The 18,577-nt window shown below is 37.6% G+C and overlaps 1 protein-coding gene across 4 annotated transcripts in view; it reads right to left on the bottom strand.

Moving 5' to 3' along the window:
• Positions 1 to 18,577, bottom strand: part of CREM (cAMP responsive element modulator) — a 31,506-nt gene that overhangs the window by 11,593 nt on the left and 1,336 nt on the right. For 2 of the 4 annotated variants that reach the window (XM_072328641.1, XM_072328642.1), the window contains exons 2-4: positions 13,943 to 14,066; positions 4,720 to 4,811; positions 4,443 to 4,579 (exon numbers count right to left, since the gene is read on the bottom strand). In XM_072328641.1, the coding sequence (XP_072184742.1) occupies positions 4,443 to 4,579; positions 4,720 to 4,811; positions 13,943 to 14,062 (349 nt within the window). In that variant the 5' untranslated portion in view covers positions 14,063 to 14,066. The remainder of the gene's footprint in view (positions 1 to 4,442; positions 4,580 to 4,719; positions 4,812 to 13,942; positions 14,067 to 18,577) is intronic. The other 2 variants (XM_072328644.1, XM_072328645.1) reach the window with 1 other exon arrangement.

Raw genomic sequence — 18,577 nt, 5'->3', positions numbered from 1 at the left:
AAACAAAGGTCACCTGGAGAGAAGAACAATTCATCTCAACACTCACTCTGCCTCCTTTTCCCAGTTTAAGTGACATTTTAGGCCATCAACATTTCTACAAGTTTTATAAAGCTGTTCAGATTCTTACATAAAAAGAGAAACAGAATGAAGTTCTGTTTCCATGTAGTCAACAATAAGAAAAATACATTTTCCCCATAAGAAAACAATGCGGTGTAATTGGCAGGTTGCTTGGCAAAGTTAAGTATTCAGACAAACACAAAACTTCCTGTGGTTTGTTAAATGTATGTTCCTCTTGAAATTAGCATTGTCCTCAGAAGAGCAGAAAAAAAGTTCCTGGAACATTTAAAAGAGAACCCAATTCCCAAGAAGCTATGAACTTAATTCTCCCCAGAAGGCTACTTAAAACTACAAACACCATCATTGTTTTTGAAGTGGTGTGAGAAACATTACACACAGCTACTGATTCAGGACAGATAATTCCTTTGATTTCATGGTCAAGTTTGTGATACTTGATGGTGACATTCCTGCATGTTCAGCTCTGGGCATCTTACGTGATTTGTTAGAGACCTATACAAATTCTAGAGGTGGACAGTCGATACCAGATGATTTGCCTTGACAGTAGTGAATTTGTCAACTGTGTCACACATAACTGGATTCACGCTACATGCAGGTTCCATACGGCATAACAAGAAAAGAATGAATGAGCAAGATGATGCCTTTTTTGCCCTTCAAAGCAGAAGGTGCCCCATTTAGGGGCAGGTTAGAGGAAAGAGAAATAAGAGAAATGGACTACTGTCTCTCTGCTGTTCATGATATACAGGGCAATAGCAGGCTCTCAGTGGCACATGTACTTCCCAGCAGAATGCCACTGCCACCTCCCTGGGATGTTTACTTAAACACTGAACTCATACAAGAGTTAGCGGTGTGCCTTTACCATCACGGCTGCGTATCACATCAAATAAATTCACAGATACATAAAAATCAATTCATCTGTTGATTCAGTCCATGACTCAGTACTTTCTAAACAACAGTGAATGTAAATTTGGTAACCATTTCCCCTACAGGACTGATTCCCAGCATATTATGATCATGACAGTCCTCCTCACCCTATTAACTATCCTAACATCAACCACGATGCAGGTATTTCTTGTGTTGGACCTTTACTCAAAATTGTGGCTTCACAGAAGACTACAGAATTTTCCCAGACGTTCCCTGGTCTTGTACATGATGCAGGTGAATATAAGTGGCAGTTTCTCCCCTAGCTAGAACTGAAGATGAAAATAACACAATTCTTTTAGTACAATTAACACCTCTAATTCAGAAAGAGGTTAGATATTTCCTTCTCTTCCAAGACAGGGAAAAGAAACTAAAAGCTGCTGTTTCCCTGTACATTTCCTAATTCCTCAATTGTTAAAAATCCATCCTAAGAAAAAAGCCAAACAGATGGCAAAATAACTTGTTACTTTCATCTTCCCTGCATCGCCCCTGGAACAACATGAGAAACTGCACAAAGAAGCAGAAAGGAAGGGGGAGGGTAGCTGATTCTCATACACACGTGCACACACACCCCCAGACACCAACTATGCAAATAACTCTTGCATGCTTTGGCCAACACCACAGGTGAAGGAAACCAATTTTTCTCAGTATTCAATAACCAGTGTGACTACAGCCATTAGAGTCATTTTGTAGCCAAAACAGGCTACGTGGCTTGCACACAAGATAGCACCTTATGAAAAGGTATATGCTTTCCTTACAGAAACATCAACGTCCCTGTTGATGGTTGTAATGGGGAAAGATATTCTATCTAGCTGGTCGTGCCCGTCAGCCCGTCTGCTTCCACAAGCCAAAGCCAAGTTCTAAGGAAAATGGTATTTGGCAACCATGGCAACACAGCATTTTGGCTGGTGTAAAATAAGGAAAGAACAGGCATCACTGCTGATAACAGAGACAATATATTTGGTTTTAAGATACATTTACTTATCTGGTTCTTCAAAAAATACTCATTCCATATTTCCAGACACCAAAATACAGTCAAGACCACATTTTCAGCTATTCTGCCTCTTCTATGCAGGAATATGGAGAACAGTAGAGAAAAACAAGCAACATATGTTTTTGTATGTTTTTTTTTTAAATCAGGCCACAGTACAGTCCACTACAGTGACACTGTGAGAGCAGTTCTCCACTGCCATGTACAGCACAAAAAGCTTTATGAACTCAGACACAATCATGATAAACAGATAGAAAAACTAGTAACAGGAAACAAAGGTAAAATAGATACACGTAGCAAGCTCCTGCCTCATATCCAGGCTGAAATCAGTGTGGGGGACGTTGCATTCCTGCACAGTGTCCCTGGGTTTAGCTGATAGCAGTTGCTCAGAATCATGGGCAGCCAACAGCACAGCTGCTTAGAAATGCTGTGGATGTGTGTCTTTCAATCATAAGAACCAGGGGTGAGCAGCCACGCTTTCCAAATTAGGACAGCATCTACTACAAGGAGATGACCAACCTTGTTACCACCTAAATCCAACCTCAAATCCAAACTTTTCTGACAAGCAGTATCTTTGAGGGCAATGAGCAGCATCTAAGAAGAGTTTGATGTAATTTTTTACATCAAATATCAAACTAATGAGTTGGATATGAAAGCCACTTCTGGGAAGACAAGGCTCTCAAAATGAATTTTCTCAAAATGATTTTTTTAAGCCAGAATCAGCTGGACCTGGAAGGACTGACATCCTGAAGCAATGTTTCTTTACATCTGAGAACACATTAAATAAATGCTTGTAGAGACAGTTCTCTTAAAAATACTGCCAATATTTTACATCAAAAATCAAGTGTACTGAATTTTTTTTCATTCATTATTCCTCTATGTTTGGTCTGTGCTAAAGCCAGGATCAAATTAAGATAAATGAGATTTAATTCATTTTTTATGGATTCTGCTACTTCAAATCCACTGTTGGTGATGCTCCCAGCTTTTTGATTTTACAAAAGTAAATGTTGGTTTGAGTTGAAAAAAAAACCAACAAACTGAGAACTTCATTATTCTTTTATACACTTCTCCATCACTGTGATTTATAGGCACATTCAAACTAAAACATCCTTTAATAAGTGAGATACAGCTAGTTAAGCCACAAGTCTGGTTTCCCAGAGGAATATGTGACTAAGAAATCCAAAGCCCAGAAGATTTGAAGGCTCATTAGAGCATACTGTAAACTCAATATAGCTTTCTTTTTGAGTATAGAAACAGTGCATATTCTTCTAAAGCTAAACCAAAGCCAACCAAACAAAATACCACCAACATACACACACACACACACACACACACAAATAACTTGATCAAAGGTAGCTGGACTGGATAACTGTCACTTAGCATGGCAAGAAATTCATGGAAAAGAGCACTTCAGATGCTAACAAAGTCCAAGCAACATTACTTTCTATGCAGAAGAGTAGATATATGCAAAGTCTGCTGTCTCAGATTATATAATGACTTTAGTTGTACAAACTGAAAACCACTGAAGAAAGGCAACTGGCAAATGGCACAGGGGGAGCTGCTCTATCTTCTTTATACTCTGCTGTTTTAGTAGATGTCCTCTGCTTACAAAAGACTCTTTCAGAAAACAACATGCCTTTTCCAATTTTCCCGTCATTATATGTAAGGAATAATACCTGCATTTCAGCATGTCTACACAAAGAAAGGTATTTAAAAAAAAAAAAAAAAAAAAAAAAGTAAAAAAGTTGAAGGAGTGAAACATTGTAAAACAAAAAATAAATTAAATAAATAAAAAAAGCTATTAGAAAGGTATCCCTTAGATGATAAATGATTAATCAGAAGAAGCTATGGGGAGTGAGCTATGATGTGTTTTAAACACAAAGAAATGAAAAAAGTCAAGATTTATAGAACCAAACAAATTCGGAACTTGATTTTGGATTAAGTATCAAATGTTGAAGACAACAGTTTAGGTTAAAGCTGCAGTTCAGACAGACTTAAAACGTGACCATAAGAGAGAAAAAAAAAAAATTCATACTCCAATTCCACAGTATAAGAAACTACCTCACTAATTGTCATCTCATGAATAACACCAATATGCAGCAAATCACAGGACTAAGAAACTACAGGGATTTATAACACTGCACATTCACAAACAATACAGACAGCTGCCGACATCAGGCACACCACCCAGGCCTTAACTCCACATTTTTAATGTGTAGGAATTCCAGAAGGACTAAATTAAGTAATCAACAAACACTAAAGGAAAAGAGACTAAAGGTTTTTTGCGCTCACATAAGGAGAAATTAAATATAAAAAATCAGGATTCATTAGAAGTATAGAAGTAGTCTTTCTGAGAAGATTGAGATCGCTATTTCATTACAGAACTTTAAGAAAAAAAACAAAAAACAGTTCTTATTTTGTTCTGCTACAAAAGACAGTATCTTTGCAAACATACTGAATTGCCCTGTGCTAGAATGATACAGGCTGCTTGGCATGGACAGTGGAGAAATTCCAGCTCCTTCTTCTTCAGACTTTTCTTCTTCAATCTTTGCGATTGCAGGAGTATCTGAAGAGAGTTCATTCAAAATTTTTCTGAAAGAGAAAAAGATACTTTTATATATTTCAAATTCCATACCCATGAGAAGTTAAGTCACTGCCTTTGATCAGACTTTTTTGCTGTTACACATAAGCTGTTGTTAAAAAACAGCAAAAACAAAATCAAAAGTCCTTACCGGTATGAAGGCCTTCTTGAAAGTATTTCCCTACGTTTCTGAGTATCAGTTATCTGTTCTGATTCTGCAGAGTCATCCGCAATCGATGCTACCTGTAATAGTAAAGTTTCTAATATTCATAACTTCATTTAAAAAAAACAAACAAACAAAAAAAAAAAAACAAACAAAGAGTAAAACAATATTTTGCAAACAAAAAGTTTATATAACTTTTCTAAAATTAGAAATCACATGATCTATAACGTCTCTTTCTACAGCACATCACCAATTGTGACATTAGCAACACTTCAGCACTTGGGTGACATCTCCCATTTGGAAAAAAATAAATAGTAATCCACATCATATTTCTTTTGAATGACATCAAGAGAAGTATTAAATATAGAAGATTTCTTCAAATCTAATAATATTACAGAATTAGTTTGAAATTAAACATTTTAAATACAGAATACTGCATGAATGCACCTTAAATAATAGTATACAATACAGAAATCTCTTCGCAGTCATACAAAGTCTATTTAGAAAAGTAGTTTATTTAAATATCCTTTTAGTAATTTACACTTATCAACAAATCATAAAAACAAATACACTCTTTAGCAATACCATGCAAGCTGTACAAACTCCTGACAAGTTCACACTGTCTTATTTTCTCAGTATTTTATTAGAATTATTTTCACAGTTTCCTTTCTCTTAAGTTTACCCAAGAAGGGATTAAGGCCTGGGGCTGAATCACGCTCTTTGCCAGCAGACACAGTACTACACAAAACAGAAAGCGATTACTGAACAAATAAAGCATGCTTGTCTATTGATATTTCTATCTACTTGGAACTATTGGTGATCCAAAACTGAAGCAGTATGGTGACGTTTGTGTGAAAATGATCTTTCACATAGATGGCTGGCAGTTTCAGATGTGGAGCTGTTTTAAGTTAACACTGAAGAAGCGTGACATGAAGCAGGAGTTAAGCAACTAAAAGGCTCAAGGCTTTGACCTGGGTGCAGTGGAGACTTCCCTGCAGCATGTGAAAGACAGAAAAAAGACAACCCACAGCAACATAAACTCAAAAAGTAACACAGATGCCAGACTTGTGTGGTTCGTGCCTGAAAACAAAATGTACACAGCCCAAGAGAAGACAGCCCTACCAGGATGTGCTGGTGGATCAGTCCTCAAGGCTCTGTTGTAAACCTTGACAACTAAGACACCATTCCACAGCCACGAGCTGGGGCAGCATAATTCAAACAGTTTTTAAGCCACAGAGGAAGGGAAGAAGAACTTGTCCCAGGGCAAACAGCAGGAAAACAAGATGTTAGAGGCTTTAAATCTTCTCATTCCATTAATGACCAGCACGGTAGTATTTCGATAGGAGGGTAAGGAAATCACAAGAAAAAGGAATCATTTTAATGTAGAAGAAGTGATTTTCTGTAGTAAAATTCAAAAGTTCTGATTTTTAAGAAGAAATTAGAGAAATGTAATGTCTGTTTGTTCTAATAGCAAGCAATCATGTTCATAAGGCTTCCAAATGGAAACCATTGCCATTTTTTTCCCAGCCATTAGACAGACTTTTCCAACTTTAACACACTGCTCTGTGTTTGAGCAAAAATAACTTTGAGCTCATGCCCAGCTGCCAAAACCTGATACACTGCAGGGGAGAAGCAAGAAGGAAAGTCAAATCTGAATTATAAACCTTCCTACAATTAAAACAACAGCATTAGAACAAAGAGCACAGTACAGGTAAGTATTTTTTTTAACAAAAAAGCAATGGCGTTAACAAGAAAAAATTGTAAATGCCTTTCTGCTTGAAGCTGCAGGTGTCTGAGAGAGAGGTCATGCAGGCTTTACCATCAGCCTCCAGTTTGTATTTGGTTGGTTTTTAATTAAATTGTTACCATCTTCCAAGTCGTCCACTCTCTGGCATAGAAAGGACATAAATTAAAACCAGACAATCTGGAGAACGTGCGGGGTGGGAGGATAAAGTACTTAAGATGATCATAGGAGGGCCTAGAAACTTTTGTAATGGAGTCCTTCACAAGGCTCTCTTTTTTTCCTGCCCCCTCACTTCTGGTAGGGTCGCATTATTCTCCATTAGCATGTTCGAATGAAAGCAAAGCAAAAAATCTGGAACTAATCAATATCAATCAAGACACAGCTTTCCCATCTTACCCCTTTGGGAAAGGCAAGGTCAAGTTGACACAATGGAACAAACAGTTGATTCCCACTCCCCTAAGACACAACAGCAGTTGGCAAGAGATGCTGGAGAAATTCCTCCCTCTGAGCTCTGTTTTTGTATGCATGTCCCAACTATATTGACTTTAAGAAAAGCAATGACAGAAATTGGGAAAGACTACAATGCACTTATTTGCTGAAGTTTATTATTTCACTCTGGCAAATTACAGTTAGAAATAAATCCAGAGGAAAAAAAAACAACTACTTTTGAAAACTTCAATTTGACTTCAAGTTTGACCAAACACAAGTCCTTTGCTATCTCCCGTGCCTTGTCAGTAGTGAACTAGAATTTCAAAACCTTACTATATCCCATCAGGTACACCTACAATTATGATGTTAAATACCTGATGAAGGTTTCATTCTTGTTCTCTAGTTTCTAAGGTAAATACACTTACATATGACTTTTATCTTCTATACTTGAAAGCTACTCTAAAGTTTCAAACATTAGAAGCTGCTTCTCAAGAAGACTGACAATGCATATATATTATGCATATACCAAAGGTTATATTCTCTCCAGTCTTTATTACTATTATTACTATTACTATTTAAAAGCTCTGAAAATAATCATTTTGGAGCAGTCTGTTTTCAGCACGTTAAATTGTAACTTTTTGCCAAATAAGTGTTTATTTTGAAGCTGCCCTTATTTTTGCTCCTTACAACTACAGACGCACAAAAAGCAATACCAGATGATCCAACAGAGCCTGCCAAAGCAACAAAAAATCATTTGAAACTGCTTACTTCCATCACATCCAGATGCTCTCAAAAATACAGTATAAAAGACACTCGCTCATTTTCATTAGAAACACGATGTTCACAGAATCAAACAAAACAAGAAAAAAACCTGCAAAATGCACTAAAACGGGTCACGCTATTACACAAATTGCCACTGCACAAGTTCAGGTTCCGACACACAGTTTCTTAAAAGATAAACAGGAAGCACCAAGGAATTGCTACACAATGCCTGTAGTGCTGCTACCAGTTGGCTGTTTGCCATCACACTGCTCCCCATCCCCCTGTCCTAAACTATGTGAGTAAACCTCCCAGCATTGGTAGGAATTAATTGACTTGGGGCACAAATAGTGAGGGACTAAATATTCACAAAAACAGAAGAAAAGCAGAGCTAACCTGAACAGCTTGCATTTGTGGTGACTGAATGGCTGAGGGCTGTGTGGCTTGAATGACACCCTGGCCATGAAGAATTTGACCAGAAGATAACTGCTGTAGAGATAGATACTGCTGGAGATCCTCTTCCAGCACTTGAAGCAGTTACAGAAGCCCACAAATTTACAGCCATGGTGTGTAAGTGGCACGCCTGAAGATTTCATTAGAGGTGATACTAAAACAAGTAGTTTCTGATGTCATATCTAAAACAGCTCAAGTGTGCGTACTTATCACACACAGAAATATAGTAGTTTTACCAGTAGGAAATTGGTATCTTCCCAAATCATGTTGGAAAATTAAACTGCCCACTACTGAATTGAAAACCTTTTTAATTACTCTTTTCTTTTCCTCATGACTTCATGTTTTCAATAAAAAACAACCCTAAACTATCACAGATTAAATCTGCTGTTGCTAGCATGAACGTTAGGGAGAACCTCAAGTTATGTAACCAAAAATACCAGAACTTGTTGAAGTTTGTTGCAGTGACAGCACAGAGAGCAGAATGCTCTTAGTCTCACATCCAGAACTGGTTTTGCTTTGTTACGCTAAAAATTTAGTTTCAACTTTTCATCTTGAGATTGACTTCTCAAAGAGATGATGTGATAGTTTTTCAAATGGGAAGAAAACAAAATATTTAAACAACACGTGGAATTCCAAGTTGTTTTAGTTTAATAAATCCTCTTTATATATTCTACAATATAAAAAAAAATAAAAATAAAAATAATAATAAAAAAAAAGAGTTAGAGTACTTTGATATAACAACAAAGAACAGATGAATCTTAAGCTTAAAACAGCTGAAGAAAATGTTGGCCTTGTTCTGTTTAGGAATACATCCAAGCCCTCTTCCTGATGACATTTTAGCATTGCCCAGGCACACAGCATTGCCCAGCCCACAGCTCTCCATTATCAGTACTGAGCTAAACGTGTTAAGTAGTAAAGTAACAGAGCAGACTAAGAGCTCAAATTTATGCTACTTCTGTTAAACCTATTAACAGAGATAGAGATACCAAAACGGAAAGCATTATGATTAATCTCAAGTTCTTTGTGATGAAATATCCTGAAACTCCAAGTGAAAAGGAAGAAAGTTACAACTTCCTAAAATCATACAATAGTCTTTTTCACAGTGAACTACATTAAAAACCCTAATTTCTACATGTACAAGAATAAACCCTATGTCATATCTAAGATTCTGCTTTTTTCCGCTTTCTTTCTCAGCCCCAAAATGTACCTGGTGTGAGTAGCAAAGGTAAAAATTGGTGAGAGAGAGAAGAAAAACATGATTAATGTTGATTATGTAAAAGAAAATACAGTCATGAATCATTCTATTTATAGAGTTTTGTATTCTATATTCACACCGAAGGTAATTTCATTTACTTTTTTGAATTCCAAATGTTAAAGAACATTTCACTCATGACTTTTAAGTTGCTTCTTTCCCAGAATACATTCCTTTCTCGAGACAAGAGAAAGTTGTTGTCTACTATCAAGACATCCTACTATCAGGAAGACCAGATGTTGGCTCAAATATCTTGACAAAACAGCTTTTCTAGGAAACAGAGACAGGATCTTGTCAGCATTCACTACGTAATCATTCAATTGTTATAGTAAACCGATCATATTTTCAGGAAATAAGACAATTGAGGGTATTTCTAACCCCCAAACGGAAACAATCACTTCTTAACTGGCATTAAATGGCAACATGTAAATAGAAAAAACAAGCTTCCTTCCCACGCTATAAAACAAATATTAATGTTATCATCAGAAATACATATTTGAGATCCAGAATGTCTTGAATGCTCGAAGATTTGAAGAATATGATCTATTTTGTCTGGCACAGTTGACATTATCCTAAACCCAAGCTTCAAGGAATGAGCACAGAGCAGTCTAAACAGTCACAGAGCGTGTTAGTTTCTCAAAACATAATGAAGGCAATTCCACTTAACCTTTCAATTTGCGCTCTCAAAGACAGCAGTAATGCTATACAAATCGCCAGTGTATCAGAAAGAACATGCAGAGCACAACGCACACAAAGCAGTACAGCATGAACAGTTTATTAGTTTCTGCATTCAGTACACAATGGGTCAGGCACATATAATCAGGAAGTAAATCAGCACTCAAAATTAAGAAACTCTGTATTCATTTAAAAGCTCCTTATTCAGTCTAACCACAGAGGGAGAAAAAAAAACAAAACCCTCAGCTAATACTCTTAGAATACAGTTTACAGAATCACAGGATAAATTGTTTTGTTCCTATTAATTCAGATAGGATTAAATGGGGAGTGGAGAGCAAAGAAGGAGGAAAGACAATGCTTATCTTTAAACCTGGATCAAACAAAAAGTGGTTTGTTTGTTCATTTATATCTGTTTTAAACATCTCTATTTGATTTGATCGCTGTTTGCTGAGTTTTCACAATTACCTGGAGGTTAGTCAGCATGCACATTCATGTTATTGTAGTTCCTATAAACCACACATTAAATTTGGGATTTTTTTTTTATTATTTTTTTTTTTTGTATTAGGCTTGTTTTCAAGAACAATGACTTAAAAATTCTAACTTCATATTTTTCATCTCCTTCATAAGTGTTAAAAAATGTTGAAATAATTTTGATTCACATTTTATTTGGCATTATCTTTAAATTGAACACTCCTGTGTTGGCCAAAATAATTTTGCACTTGGAGGCTGAGTAAAATGGCCTTGGCAAAGAAAAAAACAAATCAACGTACCACACTGCTTTCTGACATCAGTGATGAGCAATGCTACCTACAACATCATCCTCCAAGGGATGTCCTGCACCAACTGAAAACAATCCACAAGCAATTCAGCAATGCAGGGGGTGGCAGGGAGGGGGTGAGGGGAGATTAACACATGAAGCACCCGAGCAAACAGCGTAAGAGTTATATCTCAACAATAGCAAAGAAATTGTAGATGTTGTATTATCCTCTGGGGGTCTGAGCTGTGCTACAGTAGAGTCTAATTGCTTTAACAAATACCAACTATATATTCTGTTAGAGCAATACGGGTCCATACTCCAAACGTTCAGAAATCAGTGATCCTTCTTCCAAGAGAGCAGAGAAACAGTAAGCAAAAAGCACCCCCATAAAGCAAACACAAATTATCTTCACACTGAGGTATGCCTTCTTTCTGAGAGGTTACTTATCAGTCCTCTGACTTCAAGATGCATGGTCATTGAACAGCTGTACACAGCACATGAACTGTGTGCATTCACACTCTTGTCATTCAAGGGCAGATAACTTTTCTCACTACGAAGCTTACACTCACAGCCTATATTTCATACCTCAAACATAGCTAGTGTGAAGTAAACACACACAGTTCCATGTCATTTCTGTTGCAGCTACAGAAGCTAAATGCTACAAGGACTACTCCAGGAATTAAGTACTTTGGGAAAAAGAAAAGACAGAGCAAGCTCACTGTGAATTCACCTAACAGGAAAGTAAAGAGCTGATCACACAAGCACTGCCTAGCTTCTGTGAGGGAATGCTGAAGACAGGGAAGTTTTGGCTAATGGCAAAACTAATGCCAATAAGGAAACATACAGGTATAAAGAAGTTAAATGACTGCTCCCAGCCATTTGGGTGGGAGTGTACCCTTTAGGAAGGGCACAACAGTGACAAAGCTAGTTTTCTAATGCTCCCACATCTACTTTGAAAAATGCCCTGGACTTGCACTTGGCAGGCTGGATTAAAAACTATATTCACAACCATGTGGCAAGCTTCAACAGTGCTCAGTCTCCTGAGAGGAAGATGTGACCCACAGTTAGGTGCTGAGACCCGCAAGGAGAGTGTCCTTGAAATGCTAAACCTGAGCAGTCCCAGCTTGCAACGGCTGTGCACTCCATGCATCAGAAAAGTCCCACTAATCCCTGCGACAGCAGTTCTCACATTGTAAATCCTGACCTGAGTCTGGTTCACGGCCAGAACTGTGAGGTCAACAGACAATATTTCAGATCAAGGCAGCAAGCACAGCTCTAATAATAGGCAAGATACGACAAATGCAAGAAGTGAGAAAAAGAACCCACCAAGGATGCAGGACTAAAGGGAAAAAATAAAAATAAATAAAATAGAAAACAGAACTGAAAGTGCTTTATTAAAATTGAAAAAATTCTAAGTACATTCCTCTTCCGTTCTTATTATGTTTGTGTAGCTGAGCACAAGAAAACATACAGTGCAATACAGCTTCTAGAAGTAACATTAATTTCCCTTTAAACAACAACATAACTGTTGCAAGTTTGACTATCATCAATGTTACAAGGATATTTTATTTCAAATCAATTTGCAGCCTTATGTAAATCAGTATCTATGCATATAAGACAGAACCCATGGAGCCTACGTGAAAAGAAGATGAGAAATTTTCCAGCTCACACCTCTGTTCTTTACCAAAAGCATGAAGCTTTCTGTATCAAACAGCTTCCAAAGGCAACCAGATTCCTGCACAGCTGCAAGCTCGGCTCAGCTCTTCAGGCCTTATAACCAAAGTGAGGAACAAGCAAGTGTAAACTCTGGACTGCTCTCCTGAGTCTTCAAACTGAAACACACTCTATGTGCTCTGTTTTGCTTGTAATTGACAGAGATTCAGCAGTGCTTCCAGATGTATTAGCTTTAACTGAAAGACATAAGGCCCATGCCCAGAATGACAGACACTGGTTACCACTGTGCAGTGCTCCAGTACCAAGATACCACCTGAGATGACATAATGATTTGCATGTAAAATCTATTGTTAAAATAAAAGATTTGACCTCAACTATCAAAGAAGGACAAAATGAAGGGGTGAAATCAGCAGAGCAAAACAAATACCATTTTTGACTTCATGCTCCATTCAAGGAAAAAAAAAAAAAGGCAGGATTCCCAATGATACAGATATGAAAACCACAAACAAATACCAATGGTAACAAAAATAAATAAGCATTCAAAAACATTCTGCAGCATACTTGGTATCTGAAGATCCAGAAAAAGCCAGCTATATTCTCTCCTTAAAATAAACCTACAATATATGTTTAGAACTTAACATACCACATATGCAGTACAAAATAATTGAGCCCTTTGCTGGAACTGTATTACGAACTTCTAAATTCTGATGTGGAAGAAATTCCCTAAGATGGTTTTGATTGTTTCCTTTTTAAATGAGTTCCTTTATTTCACAAAAGGTGAAATGGAGGTTCTTCTAAGTGTTCTACACAACAGCCCAAAGCTGTAAGGCTTAGCACTGCCAAGAACGTCCTCAAGCACTGAAACTTTCAGTGCTTCTTTTTAATGATTGAAAGTTGTTGCACCTCTTAACTACCAAAGAAAAATCCAGGTACAATTACTATGTAGAACACGTACATTTTAGAAATCCAGACAGTGGCATCAGATGCACAGAGATGAAACAGAACAACCATAAATTAAAATTATATGTGCAAGGTGAAATATATTCTGTACAAAAAACTAGGAAAGAACCATGGCTATTTTTATTCCTCTTTTACTATACAACCCATCTTCAAAATACAGGTTTCTGCTGTTTGGTCTTTAAGCCATCTCAGCTCCTTAGGACCCTACATCCAGCTGCAAAATAAAAATAATCTTCTGAGAAAAGTGAAAAATATGCCTAATAATCATTTTGAGAAGCGCAGGCTCCTACAAGTGTTACCTTCAAAAGCCCTGATGCAGTACTAGCTCTTGGTTAAATACAGCAGGCACTGTTTTCAGTACACATTTGCTGTTTTCCCCATCTAATCACAAGACTTACAGAATGCAAGAACTTCAAATTGGATTTTTTTTGCAGTCAACAATAAAAAGCCCCAACAGTTCTGGATGTCACTTTGTTGACTGTTCTCAGCTTTCCACATTCCAACTTACCTGAGATACTGCGGAAATCTCGTGTTTGTCTGGCTGACTGCGGCTGTGAACAGCGTCTCTATCTGGCAAAGAATCCACTGCGTTATCATCCTGTTGCGATTCAACCATTTCCATGGTCATCCGTCTAAAATTAAGTACATATGTACATAAATATAGCTGTATGCATACATAAACATTGCTGTACGAAGGGTATATCAGGCGTCTAGGTAGAAAAGAGCAATACCAGACTATTTTATACTTGGAGCAAGAAACTAACAGAAAATTAACATAACCTCTCTCAAAATTATTGGATTAATGAAAGCCTCTTCTTTCCATTTAACCATACTAAAATCTTCATTTATACAGCCATGAACTCTCAAACATGTCCTTTGGAAAGCTGCAAGGCTCCCACAGCAGCCAGCACTACCTGCAGTAGGTACCTCGTGCCTCACACCTCCCAACAAACACAGCTCGAGCTGACTGGTGGCTGTGTGCTGGCAAAGCCTTCTAAAGGGCTCCTGGGAGACTGAACCCAGCCTGGAATTTCTGCTTGAACCATCCATAAAAAACTCATGGCTCAAGAACCTCAACCGCTCTTCTTGTGCTTTTAAAAGGAGGGCAAGTTTCCAAGCTGAAAGAATAACACTCTGACCCTCAATTTAAATTACAAGTTTAAGCTCAATAGGGAAAGTTTCTAAATATATCTATCATATAGGTTACCTGCCGGTCATTTTATCATGTTTCTCGGCACACTTAGTCACAATGGAAGAGATGTGTGTCTTAAAACCAAGGTTCTCTTGGGCTCCCTCTCTGCACTGAAAGTGTAACACTGAGCAAATGATGTCACAAGCATCACCATGGCAGCAGCGCAAGTTACAAACAGAATCAAGAGCCAGGGTGTAGACATGCAGACCACACAGCACGCCCCACTGACGTGCTCCCCACTGCGCACTGTGTTAGTGAAGGAATTAAGATGATGAAAGGAAGACACGATACAGTTATGGTTTTAAGAGGCAGAAAATCTAGCTTCATGAGTTTGGATCAGATGGGTTCAGTCACAGGGCAACCCAGTGGAACTCAAATTTCAACTGTTTCAACCAACTGGTAGTTTCTTCCTGACTAAGGTTTCTAACATAAACTGAGACAGGGCATAGACCAGGAAAGGGCACTGTTAAGAGCCCAAAACTGAGGCTCCTGAATTGTCCCATAAGTTAGAAGTTAATGGCATAATATCAAACTAAACAAACTCAACCCCCTTTATGACATGAAAGCGTTGGTTTTACCTGCACAGTAACATGTGATCACACAGGTCAGAAAGGAATACAGCTAAATGGTAGAGAAGCACATTGCTAACTTGCTTCCCTCTCACGGTACTTTGCTGTCCAAATTTAACAGGCTGCTTTGCCAAGAGGAACTTCAGTGTCAGCACTTGCACTTGCTGGGGTACTTCAGTCAATAGAAATGACATGTTCTAGGCCAGTATCAGTGCAGGTAAAATTATTAATGCAGCACTTATTCTTTCAACATTCTTGTCTTCTTAGTTATCACTGATTAATTCTATACAATCTAATTAAAGGCCTACTAAAATTCATCAAATTAAGCAGCTTGGAGAAGAATATTTTCACCAAGTTTTCCACTGTAATTTTTCATAGCAAGATGTTTATCTTATTACATCATTCCATTTTTAGACATGTATTCAACACAACAAAGAAAGAGCAGAAGTGTTCCTCCTTAGTAGACTGGGAACATTCACACAGCTCTATCCGGCTCATCTAAGAATGCCTCCATAAGCTTTAGAACAGCTCACACACCAGGGAAGATTAAAAAACGCATGTGGGCTGCCACCACATTCATTGCAATCTCTTCCTATAGGCCGGAATACAGTCAGAATTAATTCACTTTATATGGGCCATGAAGTATTTTGTCATCCAAAACCATCTGCCACAGATAACCTACTGCCGGGGGAACAAAATAACAAAGACACTACACACGCACACATACACAAACAACAAAAAAACACAAGTATTTTCATCTTGCTGAAAACACTTCATAGAACTTTACCTGCCAAGTGCCAGCCTTCATTTTGTGAAACCTAGGTTTTATTTTCTTAATGTTAACTTAAGGTCCTGCAATCAGTAGGGGATTATCAAAAATGTTTTACTTTACTGCTATCAGCATCTCCCTCCCAGAGCTCTTCCAGCTACTGCAATTCAGTAACTGTTGGCTAATAGTGTGGAAACAGTATCAGCACAGTCAGCATAGCACAGCGAACGGACTGTATTTTGTAAGATTATATACATTAAATTATGTTTGTCATTGTTTACCTACATCAGTGATATGACAAACATAATAACAACACGACATACATGAAAAATTCAAGAATTGAAATATATTTTCCATCTTCAAACGCGTACATTTATTCTGATTCCTAACAAAGGCAATCGCTTATTTTAAATCTTCAGCAAAGTGGAGCAAAATCTGAAAATCTGTATTTGGCTTGAACACAGGGTTTGTTACTGCTGGTCTTTTAAAGCCACAGCAAAATACTGCTTCTGAATAAATAAAATACACTTCTTTTTGAAAACCTGCTAATTCTAATGTATTTGAAAACAGGGACTTGAGTAAAAATGCTGCAGAAATTCACCATCTTCGGACTATAACATCAAAATAACAACAAACACTTCAGTAGTTTTAAAGGGTTTAGCTTGGTATAAACCTTCTAAGAGAAGGATAAGGGAAGGCATACTGTAGGCTGTTGATACATCATTCATACATGTTATGAGATTAAGAACCTTCAGCAAATGCAACCACAGCGGATTACCAGACCTGCAGGCAAAGACCACCTGCAGGCACTGCAGCCCCCAGGGCAAGAAGTGGCACAGCCACATCACCCCTGTGGGCCTGCATGCAACCCAACACCATGCTAAAGAGCTTCTGAATTTCACAGTCCAATCCAGTATCACTGTCAGCATGCTCTCATAAGCTCCCAGATTTCTGTAACTTGAGCTGCATAGGTTTTTTATTTCGTATACTATCTTGTATATCATTTAACCATGAATACATTGAAGTGGGGGTGGATCATGATTATGTTTTACTAAACCAACAGTAATACCGGCTGCTGTAAAAAAAAGTACTGATTTCATTCAGAAACTACAGTTCCATGCACCGGTCACACTCAATCCCTTTGCATTCAAAAAGAATAAATCTGTTAGAATTTTCCTGCAGTTTTGGAGTAAAGGAAAAAAAAATCTTCTGTCAAACACTTGGAATACTTTGTGTAGGTGTATCAGAGTTGTTTTACATCATATGTTTAAACTAATTAGTAAAGCCTGTCCTATGTATAATGTTGTAAACTTTTTCCTCTTTTAAAGTAAAACTAAGCAAACAATTGGTTTTAAAGGATATGGTCCTCATCCTTGTATAAAATAATGTGCTTTCCTATATTAAAGAATCACACAAAATAACAGGGGTTAGAAGGGACCTCAACAAATTGAGTCCAATTGAGTCCAACCCCCCCTGCTAAAGCAGGTACCCTATAATAGGTCACATCAGTAGGTATCCAGACAGGCCTAGAAGATGTCCAAAGAAGGAGACTCCACAACCTCTCTGGGCAGGCTGTTCCAGTGCTCCGTCACCCTTACCATAAAGAAGTTCTTCTGCATGCTAGTATTGATCTTCCTAAGTTCAAGCTTTAGGCCATGGTTCCTTGTCTTTTTGCTATGCATCACATAGAAGCTTTAATCCTATAGTCAGTATTAATACATTGATTTCTTACATATTCTACCTTGGTTGTTTTCCATCACTGAGAAGTAATTTTAAGTATTAGACTGGATTCTTTAAAAATTAATAAACAAGATATATTCCACCAACCCTTCAAAGCCACACACACATACTCCTAAAAAAAATAAGAGAAAAGAAAAGCTGTGAACTAGGTAGTAACACTGAGTAACACTTTCATGTGGATCAATACATACTACAGTCACCAATGTAAATGTGACCAATGTGCAGCAGCTAGGGTCAGGTAAACACTGATTACGATGCAAACTTAACACACTAAAAGCTCCTCCAAGCTGCTAAAAGCAGCACCACCCATGGGACAATATCAACACTGGAGTTAAAGGAAAAGGGAAGGAATTGGAAGTCATTTACCTCAAGAGGTGTGAACCTTTTAGCACTTTTTGTCCACAGATAAAAGGACAAGGAGAACATCTTATCAAGACATATTCTTTTGTTATAAAGACCACAAAAAAAATCACTTTACTACACACCAACACTGTTGTTAGCTTGACGTCAACGAATATAATGAGTACTTAATATCTGTTGGTAAAATTCAAATGTGTGAGCCACATGAAATAGAACTCTGCATGTATGACTTTCTAATTAAATACCCAGAGACATCTGAAAAACAACTTCTTTATTTCAACAGTACTTTATACATCAGAGATCGCTTACAAAGGAAATGATATGAGCCTAAAAAATGCATTCTGACCTTTCTTTGAGTATCTCTTTGAGGGCTTTTAATCACAGGGAAGTGACTGGAAAGTAAGGATGTGAATTTACACACACCTGTTTTGCACTTAGTGGTGACCCCACAGCAAGTGCAGGAACACTCACAATGCTCTCATTTCTGAACATGGCTGTTTTTAAGTATTGAAG

This window comes from Excalfactoria chinensis, chromosome 2 (assembly GCF_039878825.1).
Source record: "Excalfactoria chinensis isolate bCotChi1 chromosome 2, bCotChi1.hap2, whole genome shotgun sequence".
Classification (NCBI taxonomy): domain Eukaryota; kingdom Metazoa; phylum Chordata; class Aves; order Galliformes; family Phasianidae; genus Excalfactoria; species Excalfactoria chinensis.
This window is presented reverse-complemented; position numbering and strand designations above follow the sequence as displayed.